The sequence below is a fragment of the Piliocolobus tephrosceles genome, chromosome 5 (genome assembly GCF_002776525.5).
Source record: "Piliocolobus tephrosceles isolate RC106 chromosome 5, ASM277652v3, whole genome shotgun sequence".
NCBI classification, from domain to species: domain Eukaryota; kingdom Metazoa; phylum Chordata; class Mammalia; order Primates; family Cercopithecidae; genus Piliocolobus; species Piliocolobus tephrosceles.
The window spans coordinates 31,301,765-31,313,091 of record NC_045438.1 but is presented as its reverse complement, the minus strand read 5'-3'; the positions used below and the strand labels follow the sequence as shown (position 1 = coordinate 31,313,091).

General features: G+C 37.1%; 1 protein-coding gene across 1 annotated transcript; it reads left to right on the top strand.

Annotated features, from left to right (window-relative positions):
• The first annotated feature begins 9,939 nt into the window (after positions 1 to 9,939).
• Positions 9,940 to 11,071, top strand: TAAR5 (trace amine associated receptor 5). Its single transcript, XM_023230738.1, has one exon. The coding sequence runs from the start codon at positions 9,983 to 9,985 to the stop codon at positions 10,994 to 10,996; it is 1,014 nt and encodes a 337-aa protein (XP_023086506.1). The 5' UTR covers positions 9,940 to 9,982; the 3' UTR covers positions 10,997 to 11,071.
• Positions 11,072 to 11,327: the final 256 nt, after the last annotated feature.

Below are 11,327 nucleotides of genomic sequence, written 5' to 3'. Positions count from 1 at the left end.
ATCGTGTCATGCATATCTTTCTTCCTCCAGGTCTTCCTTATTTCTTTTCTTGCATCTTTCCCCCCTTTCCTCTTTCCTTCCTTCTTTTTCTTCTTTGATTCCTTTCTTCCCTTTTCCCATATATTTTCCTCATTTTTGTGGTATATTTTTTTAATTTAAAATCTACTTTATTAGTGTATATTTGGAGTGGGGGAGGACACAGATAAAAATGAAGTGGGAACAGGGTATAGTAATGCAGCATAAACTGCATTACTGAAGTCTCAAGGAGCGTACCCAAAAAACCTCAATAAGGAACATCTGAGTGGCTACAAAAGCTTTCACAACGACTGCTTTAATAATTCAGAGAAGTTAACAAGTCTTTATCAGACCTAGGTAATACTAACTCTACTTATTTCAGATTGAAATGGATTGGGTTTCAGAAACAGTAGGAAACATTTCAAGCCAAGTATCAGTGATTTGACTGGAGGATAAACTGTGATGTTTCTTTTCTATATATCATCATAAGATACAATGAGAAAAGTTAATTTTTTTTTTGACTGAAATAAAGACTGGCAGAAAGGAAAGCCCAAAAGATTCTGAACTAAGATATCATCTCTGAAAGACTTTTTAAATGTCATAAGAGGTATGAATTTTTTTAAAAGCAGTTTCATCATTTTATGATTATTCCTCAATCAACATAATTCCAGAGGTCTTAAACAGTGCAATATATTAAGAACAAAGAATTGAAGACTTAAAGGATTGGAAAGGGAGAAATAAAATAATCATGATTTGCAGATGATATGATTGACCACATGGAAACCAAAAGAAGCTACAGATAAAATTTTTTTAATGATGGAAGAACTCTGCAAGTTGCCTGGATACAGCATGGACCAACATACAAAAATCCTATTGAATGTCTGTAAATAGAACATGTCTTTTTAAAAAGCCATAAATAAAAGTTATGAGGCATCTAGAAAATAAAGCTGTCAAGAGATGTACAAGACCTACTTGTAGACTATTAAGAAAGTTTACTGAAGAGTATTACATAAGACCAAATAAATGTGAAGCTAGTTCAAGTTTATGGAGAGGAAGACTTAATACTGAAGAGATATTAATGCTATCCACTCAAGATTTAAACATAGGTTTTATGAAACTTAGAAGGCTAATTAATATAGGTGCTTAAAACACAAAAATAACCATGACAAAGAAGAATGAAGAGGAAAGGAAGAGAAGAAGAGGAGGAAGACAAGGAGAACAAAAACAAGAAAAAAAAAGAAGCCTTGGTCTATTAATTATAAAAGGCAGCATGAAGCTATGGTAACTAAGACAATATGGTTTGTGCAACAATATGCAAGTTAGTAACTTGAATTAGATGGAGAGCTCAAAAGACAGCTATGGATCTTGATATATGACATATCTGCAGGGATGATCAATGGGGAAAGAAAGGTCTACTCAATTAGTGGAATTGCAAATAATGGTTTACATTAAAAAATTAAATTCTGTCTTTACTTCATACCACACATAATTCCAGATAAATTAAAAAGTTAAATGTTAAAAGAAGAAGTTTGAAATTTTCAGTAGAAAATATAGATGATTATTTCTCTGACTTTGAAGTAGTGAAAAATTTCTTAAATTAAAAACACACAAAAAAATGAAAGATTGAAAAATTGAGCTATATGAAACAACTTTTGGTTATCAAAAAATACCTGAAAGGCAAAGGCAAGCTATCTACTGGGAGAATATATTTGATACGTATGCAACTAATAAAATTTTATTATTAAGGACATAAAAAGAATTTTTTTTTTTTTTGTTTTTAGACAGAGTCTCGCTCTGTCACCTAGGCTGGAGTGCAGTGGCGTGATCATGGCTCACTGCAGTCTCAACCTCCCCAGGTTCAAGTGATCCTCCTCCCTTTACCTTCACAGCTGCTGGGGCTGTAGGCATGCACCACCATGCCAAGCTAATTTAAAAAAATGTTTTTTTGTAGAGACAAGCTCTCACTGTGTTGCCCAGGTTGGTTTCCAACTCCTTGGCCCAAGTGATGCTCCTGCCTCAGCCTTCCAAAGCTCTGGGATTATAGGCATGAGCCACAGTACTCAGCCATAAAAGGAATTTCTATAAATCCAAGAGGAAAGAAAAATTGGCCAAAAAAAAAAAAAAAATGACAGAATTCCACAGAAGGATAAACAAATAAGGACAGTAAATACATTTTCTACCTCACTGGTAATCAGGAAAATGCAAATCAAGACTGCAATAAAATACTATGTTTTACTTGTTAAATTGCTGTCACAAATTTAACTTTGAGAATACTATGCATTGGATATAGGCCAATCGAATTTCTATATGTTGATTATAAGGATATAAATCAGGATAGCCATTTGGAAACACAATTTGGTTTTGTCTTGTGAGGATGAGTATTCATATTCCATCTGAATTTGCAATTACTTTCTCATGTATATTTCCCAGGAAATTTCTTGAATATACATGCTCCAGGAGACTTGCATTAGAATTTTCAAAATAGCACTGTTCATAGTAGCTAAAAAACTAAAAAAATAACAATTGTTAGAAAAGATTTGTTAGATGGCAGTGAAATGAAAGAAGTGCAGCTACAAGTAGTATAAAGTTAAATGAAAAAATAAGAGCAAAACAAATTCCAAAAGACGGTAAAACACATTCCAAAAGGCAACATGATATCCATTTTATAAAGAGTTCGAAAAACAAGCCAAACAATGTTTTGATTTACTTATATACCTATACACGACACAACTATTAAATGAATACCAAAAATGATAAGCACAAAAGTTAAGAGAGTAGCTACCTGAGGTGATAGGCAGAAAGTACCATAGAGATAGAGATGTATGCAAGCTATTGTTAATCTAGTTCATAGTCATGTATGTTCATTTTGTTAGAAACAAACACATAAGGAGAGCAAGACGTAATTGGCATAATTATTGTAATTAATTCAAATTATTTGTACCTGAGTTTCATTAAAAAATGTGAACTTATGTTCATGATATACCCCTTTTCTTTAGCATAAGATACAAAATAAGATCATATTTCTTTGTAATATTCAAATTAATTTGCATTTTTCCCATTTCCCTTGGGGGCTTGTCTTTTGGTTATATTCTCTGGGGATGAATCCAAAGACTGTTTTCCCAGGCTGCCAGCAGGTGTCACTGTTGAAAATAGATGGTCACCCTCTCTGATGATGCCATTCCCACTGCCATGATGTGGAGACACCAGGTTGTGGGGAGAAGCTGTGGTTTCTGAGGGCTTAGAAAAAACCAAGAGGAATGAGCTGGCACTCATTACATTTGCATCACTACAGAGCTGTTATTCTTAAATCTTGCGTTCAGGATTGGAGACACTGGTTCTGAAGACTTTTCTTAGGCTCAGCTGTATATTGTTTGTTTCCGGGCTTTGATTTTAACTTTTCATCCTGGTTCTCCTCCTGCCATTTGTCATGGTCTGTCCCGAGCTAATTTTTTCAATTTTTTGTAGAGATGAGGTCTCATTATGTTGTCCAGGCTGATTTTGAACTCCTGGGCTTGACAAGTCTCATTCTCTTTGCTCCACATTAACACATTTTTGCGTGTTAAAAATACACATTAAGTTCTAACCTTCTTCTCCTGCTTGTCTCCCATCTACATAATTAAAAGAGAACACTTAAGTAATTCTTTACAGAACCCAGGAAATTTGTGGTATATACATGGACCCACAGGGATCGATTTTGCTAATTTTGTTTTCTGTCTTTTGGTATCTGTTGATTTTATTCAGGAAAATGTCATGAATATATTGGTCAATAGCAATAGAACTATATCATTAATTTTAATGACTGCAAAAGATCTTTCTGCATGAATTGTACTATAGTTACTATAGTTTGTTTAATCCATCCCCTACTGGAGAACATTCAGGTTGTTTCCATTTTTTACTACTATTAATAATGCTTCACAGAATATCCTTTAGCATGCATAGTTTATCTTGTGTGACCATCTCCCTGGGACATATTCCTTGAATTGGTACTGTTGGTTCCAAGGATTCATTGTAACTATAAGATATATGTTATTTCCACTTCCACCCCTTGTTCCAAAAGGATTTAAGAATGGCTTACATGAATGTATACAAGAAAAAGAGACTTGACTAGATTTTTTTTTAAGTATGTTTATAAATAAATGAAAACAGAACAAAGTGGGAAATGAGACTAGGAAAGGCAATATGAGGACACCGTAACCAATAATGGTTCAAGGCTGTAAGACTCAGTCAAATGCAGTTGGAGATTAATTCCAGCCTCTTGACCCCTGGGCCTATGCTCTTCTTGTGAGTCTCATGATCATCCTCTCTGTGCTTCCTCCCTGCTCTTCTGAAACCACTTCCTGGATCCCATTGCTCTTGTGCTCCCTCTGGGGGCCACAGACCCTTCTGTCCAATAAAACCTTTCCTAGAGCAGCAACATAACTTCTTTTAATTTTACTGTAAATTGACACATAATTGTACATATGAATGGGGTACATGCGTACACTGTGTAATGACCAAATTAAGATATTTAGCATATTTATCACTTCAAACATTTATCATTCCTTTGTGGTGAGAACATTCAAAGTCCTCTCTTCTAGTTGTTTTGAACATACAATATTGTTAACTATAGTTACCCCACTGTGAAACAGAACACCAGAACTTATTTCTCCTAACTGCAACATAGTACCTATTTACCAATTTCTCCTTACCATCCACTCCTCCCTACACTCCCCAGCCTCTGGTAACCACTATTCTATTCTGTACTTCCAGTAGATCAGCTTTTTTGGATTCCACCATGAGTAAGACTGTAATATTTGTCTTTCTGTGACTGGCTTGTTTCACTTAACATAATGGCCTCCAGGTTTATCCATGTTGCTACAAATAATAGAATTTCATTCTTTTTTATGGCTGTTTAGTATTCAATTGTGTGTATGTACCTTTTTTAAAAATCCATTCATCCATATATGAACACTTAGGTTGATTCCATAGTTTGGCTATTGTGAATAGTGCTGCAATAAATATGGGAGTGCAGATATCTCTTCAACATACTGACTTAATTTCCTTTGGATAAATATCCAGTAGTGTCATTGCTAGATCAGATAGCAGTTCTATTTTTAATTTTATGAGGTACCTTCATACTGTTATCCACAATGGCTATATTAATTTATATGCACACCAACAGTATATAAATATTCCCATTTCTCCACATCCATACCAGCATTTTTTATTTTTTGCATTTTTTATAATAGCTATGCTAATTGGGACAAAGTGATATCTCACTGTGATTTTGATATGCATGTCCCTGATAATTAGTCAGCAGTCCCCAGCCTTTTTGTCACCAGGGACCAGTTTTGTGGCAGACAGTTTTTCCACAAATGGGGTTGTGGAGACGATGGTTTCAAGATGAAACTGCTCCACCTCAAATCATCAGGCATTAGTTAGATTCTCATAAGGAGCGCGTAACCTTGATCGCTTGCATGCACAGTTTACAATAGGATTTGTGCTCCTTTGAGAATCTAATGCTGCTGCTGATCTGAGAGGAGGCAGGGCTCCGGTGGTAATGCTCTCTTGCCACTGCTCACCTCCTGCTGGGCGGCCCAGTTCCTAACAGGCCACAAACGAGTACCATTACTGGTGCCATTATAAGATATATGTTACTTCCACCTCCATTCCTTGTTCCAAAACAATTTTGGAACCCTGGTCCATGGCCCAGGGATTAGGAACTGGTACCAGTCTGTGGCCCAGGAATTGAGGACCTCTGAATTAGTGATGCTGAGCATTTTTTAATATATCTATTGGCCATTTGTATGTCTTCGATGTTTTTCTTTAGAAATGTCTGTTTCAGTCTTTTGCCCATTTCTTTATTGGACTATTTGCTTTTTCTGCTATTGAGCCACTTAAGTTCCTTACCTCTTTTCAGATGTAGAGTTTGCATGTATTTTCTCCTATTCTGCAGGTCGTCTCTTCACTCTGTTGCTTGCTCTCTTTGTTGCACAGGAGCTTTTTAGTTCGATCCAATCCCATTTGTCTAGGTTTGCTTTTGTTGTCTGTGCTTTTGAGTTCTTACCTAAAAACATTTTGGTCAGGCCAATGTCATCAAGTGTTTCCCCTATGTTGTAGCTCCAGGTCTTACATATATTAATTCATTTTGAGTTGATTTTTGTATATCGTGACATATAGGGGTCTAATTCCACTTTTCTGCAAGTGGATATTTCATTTTCCCAGTACCATTTATTGAAAGGATCTTCCTTTTCCTAATGTGTGTTCTTAACTGTCAAAAATCAGTTAGCTGTAAGTACATAGATAAAAGCAGTTGGCTGTAAGTACATAGATTTACTTCTGTGTTCTGTATTATTTTGCACTGGTACATACATCTATTTTTATACCAATAGCATACTATTTGGGTTATAATAGCTTTGTAATATACTTTGAAGTCAGGTAATACGATGTCTCCAGCTTTGTTCTGTTTGCTCAAGATTGCTTTGGTTATTCACGGTCTTTTGTGGTTCCATATTAATTTTAGGATTATTTTTCTATTTATGTCAGAAATGTTACTGTATTTTAATAAGGTTGTATTGAATTTGTAGATTACTTTGGGTAGTATGAACATTTTAATGATATTAATTATTCTAATTCGTGAACATAGAATATATTTCCACTTATCTGTGTTCTCTGAAATTTCTTTCAGCAGTGTTTTATAGTTTTCATTGCAGATATCTTTCACCTCTTTGGTTACATGTATTCCTAGGTATTTCATTTTTTGTAGCTATTGTAAGTAGGATTGCTTTCTTGATTTTCTTTTTCAGATAGTTTGCTATTAGTATATAGAAACACTGATTTTTATGTGTTGATTTTGTATCCTGCAACTTTACTGAATTTATTTATTAGTTCTAACAGTTTTTTGGTGGAGTCTTTCAGGTTTTCTATTAATACACACACACACACACACACACACACACACACACACACATATATATATATATGATCATGTAATAACAGTACAACTTCTAAATTGGGTTGCTCCCCATGTCTCATAGCAGATTTAGTACCTGAGTATTAGGAGAAAAGCTGCTGATAAAAGTCACACAATGTGAGTGATCTATTCATAGCATTCCTACAATGTTAGTTTGTTCAGGGACTAATCAATTACATTCAATTTGTTTTTCTTGTGACTAACAATAACCTTCATATAATAATAACTAATAATAACACACCCAGGAACTGTGATAGGTATTAGGCTGTATTGGTAAATAAGACATAGTACATCCTCTCATGAAGGTTATACTGGATGGGGGACCAGAAGTAAATGCTAATCTGTAACCCAGCGTCTTAAGGATGCTGTAAAAGAAGAAAGTACGGAGTATTTACAAAGCATGTGAGTGGGACACATAGTATGGTCTTTGGGAACTGGGCACTAGTTATTTCAACATGTGAGTACAGTGCAGAGGAGGCTACACAGGATGCAGTGGGGAGATTTAAAAGAAATCAAAACGTTCCTCTATTCAAGACCTTTAGCAGCTTGTTGCAACATTAATGAATCCCCAAGGTAAGTGAGAAACTTTAGAAGATCCAGAATCCAGTTACTTTTGCCTGTGATTGTTATGTAATGGAATGTATTTCTAAAAGTCAGTGGAAGAAGGGATAAGAGCCCTAACTTGGGAAGGTTAAGAGTTATATGCACTAGATATCCATTGAAACTCCTGTCTGCCCAACTCAACTTTCTACATGCCAGAGGCTACACTTTATGAATTTCAACTCATTAATATTCACAACAAAATTGTGACATAGATAATGTATTATATTCAATTAATAGATGAGGAAACTGGACACAGTGGTGTTAAGTAATCTGAGACATAGAGATCATACTAGAAACAGTCTATAAAATTCTGCATTTTCAAATACAATTGTGTTACATTTTAGTAGGTTTGATGTAATCTATCCCAGAACTGAAAACCTTTCTCTGTTTCTTCTTCAGTCCTATTCCAACTACAAGACATTTGTTTGTATTTTTCACAAGTTCTTGGTCAAATTAAATATAAGTTCATAGGACTCCTTAGCCAATTATATGTGCATTATGACTTTTAAGCTAAAGGGGTTTCAAGGTACATAGTAATGCAATATTCTTTCTGGTCTGACTAAGTTCTGGAGCCAGAAACTTATTTCCACACATATGAAGCTGGGATAAGGCAAGATTCCAGTGGTCACCAGGCCAAAGGAGCTTTGCCTTGGAAAACACTGGGTTTAGCCATGGATTTGTAGAGAAAGGAGAGGTGCATACCAGCCTCCTTCCTTCTTTATAACCTGACCCACCTCCTCTTCCAGGCCTCTCTGGTAGATGTAATTTGGTGTCATCTCTAGAATTCTGTCATTTTTACAACTTTAGTTTGACTGATACTGTGAAGTGGTTTCTCTGTAACCATAAAGAGGCATACCAACTTCTAAGATATCAAGAGGCAGAGAGCAGAATATGATTCAACAAGTTATTTTCCTTGATAACATCCCTGTGAAATCAAGTTACACAGGTATAATTGTACATAATCTTACCAATGGGGAAACAGAGAGAGAGGATAGGTGACGGCACAGGAAAGGATGAAACAGTAATTTAACTATTCTTTTTCCAGGTAAACTGTTTCATCTACCATGCTTTCTTTCACCATCACAAAATATAGTGCTCAAAAAACACATAATAATGAATCCTGTGTGGAAGTCACAAACCACCCCTTGATGAACCAAAAAACTCATGATCAATTATTCTCAGCGATTTCTCATGTTGAGAGAAATATGCACAAATAACCCTAAAGCTGGAGAGAAATAAGGAAGTCACTAAAAATGAAATTAGAGAATATATAGTAGCCATCAGCAGACAAGAATACCTTCAAAACATCCCAGAACTGAAGAACTAAAAAAGAATATATACATCCAGTGTCTTTAAATCTTATCTGTAATTAATTGTCAGGGTAAGTGATTCTGTACTGAGGAGGAACCTTAAACAACTGAGACTTGCGAATAGTGCAAACTAGGTCCCCTGGTGCCTCTTCACAGCTTATTTGTATCATAGCACACGGAGGAGTAGTTTCTATTGAGAGTATAAAATCATTAACTGATTGCGCATCTGTCATTGTGGCCAACAGAAGAGTACTCTAACATTCCCTATGTCCACCTGCTCCAAGAAACATTGCTTCCCAGCAAGGGATTCTGACTCCTACCTGTGTAAGTAGCTTAGAAACCCTGAATTCAATATATTAGGACTTGGTGAATAGTTCACAGACTTAAGCTGTTAAACAGATAAAATCATTTTGCCTATCAAATAGTTCTACCAAGATGTGTAAACACTTTGTACTATCATCATAAAATGTGCAGCATTTAAAACTAAAATAGAGCAATTTTTTACTCTTTTAATTATTAGTATTTGCATGCTGAATTCTTCTCTTGGGAACAGTTGACATGTAACTAAAAAGCCTAATCTGCTGATTTTATTGTCAATGTGTGTAATTCTTAAAGAGGGAAACTAGAACTTACACTTTTTCCAAGGAATAATTTAACAAGAATTAATTGGTCACTTGATTCAGATCATTGCTTTAAATTTCACTTTACATTTGACAAAAAGTACCTTATCAAAATGCAAGAGACACTCTCTATTATTTAATACTACCTACTGATATAATCAAAGTTTCTTTGAGGAAACATTCAGTTTACATTCTTCTTTTCTTTCTTTAAGAATACTATCTACACTCGTTTTAAACTACCTAGTCATATAAACTAGGGCTAGCAGAAATAACTCTCATGAAACCTTGAATACCATGCTGCATTTGATTTTCAGGGCACAGTTGATTCAGTACCCAGGGACGTGCACTAGGTTCCAAATTGTACTTTAGTTTCCTCCTCTTCGTTTCACTTTGTGATTATTTAGCAGACAGATTTTTTTTTTTTTTTGGTCCCCCAGTGGAGAAGGTGGCCAGCTCTCAGACAGGAAGAGTAGAAACCATAAATGAGAGCTGTCTTTATCCAAGGTGCTGAAGAGCACCCTGCGGCGTTCTGCTACCAGGTGAATGGGTCTTGCCCCAGGACAGTACATACTCTGGGCGTCCAGTTGGTCATCTACCTGGCCTGTGCAGCAGGCATGCTGATTATCGTGCTAGGGAATTTATTTGTAGCATTTGCTGTGTCCTACTTCAAAGCGCTTCACACACCCACCAACTTCTTGCTGCTCTCCCTGGCCCTGGCTGACATGTTTCTGGGTCTGCTCGTGCTGCCCCTCAGCACCATTCGCTCAGTGGAGAGCTGCTGGTTCTTCGGGGACTTCCTCTGCCGCCTGCACACTTACCTGGACACCCTCTTCTGCCTCACTTCCATCTTCCATCTATGTTTCATTTCCATTGACCGCCACTGTGCCATCTGTGACCCCCTGCTCTATCCCTCCAAGTTCACAGTGAGGGTGGCCCTCAGGTACATCCTAGCAGGATGGGGGGTGCCCGCAACATACACTTCCTTCTTCCTCTACACAGACGTGGTAGAGACAAGGCTCAGGCAGTGGCTGGAAGAGACGCCTTGTGTGGGCAGTTGCCAGCTGCTGCTCAATAAATTTTGGGGCTGGTTAAACTTCCCTTTGTTCTTTGTCCCCTGCCTTATTATGATAAGCTCGTATGTGAAGATCTTTGCGGTTGCTACCAGGCAGGCTCAGCAGATTACTACATCGAGCAATAGCCTGGCTGGGGCTGCCAAGCATGAGAGAAGAGCTGCCAAGACCCTGGGCATTGCTGTGGGCGTATACCTCTTGTGCTGGCTACCCTTCACCATAGACACGATGGTCGACAGCCTCCTTCACTTTATCACACCCCCACTGGTCTTTGACATCTTTATCTGGTTTGCTTACTTCAACTCAGCCTGCAACCCCATCATCTATGTCTTTTCCTACCGGTGGTTTCGGAAGGCACTGAAACTCACGCTGAGTAAGAAGGTCTTCTCACCGCAGACACGCACTGTTGACTTGTACCAAGAATGATTCCTTCTACTAAATGCAGGCAAGGAGTAGAACCTCACAGGAAGGATGAGCGGCACTGTGACCGTGGGCTGTGTGGTGTTGGGTTTGTGGGCATGCTTCCAGGACAGCATGGGTTAAGTAGAAGAGAAAGACAAGCTCCTTAATTTGGAAAAGGGTAAGCACTCCCCTCATTCAATGGTATTATAGTACGTTGGAGGAAAAGGAGAGCAAGAAATCATCTTAATATCCACTGGATAAGCCTGAACACTCTGCACGTATTTGGTTCCTCATTCATTGCTTCCTTGAAACAACTAAGATGCAACGATGGAAGGAACAGAGCACTGAGGTCTGG

What these genes read in the sequence shown, in the direction of transcription:
- TAAR5 (XM_023230738.1), top strand. Translation starts at nt 9,983, where the DNA reads ATGAGAGCTGTCTTTATCCAAGGTGCTGAAGAGCACCCTGCGGCGTTC.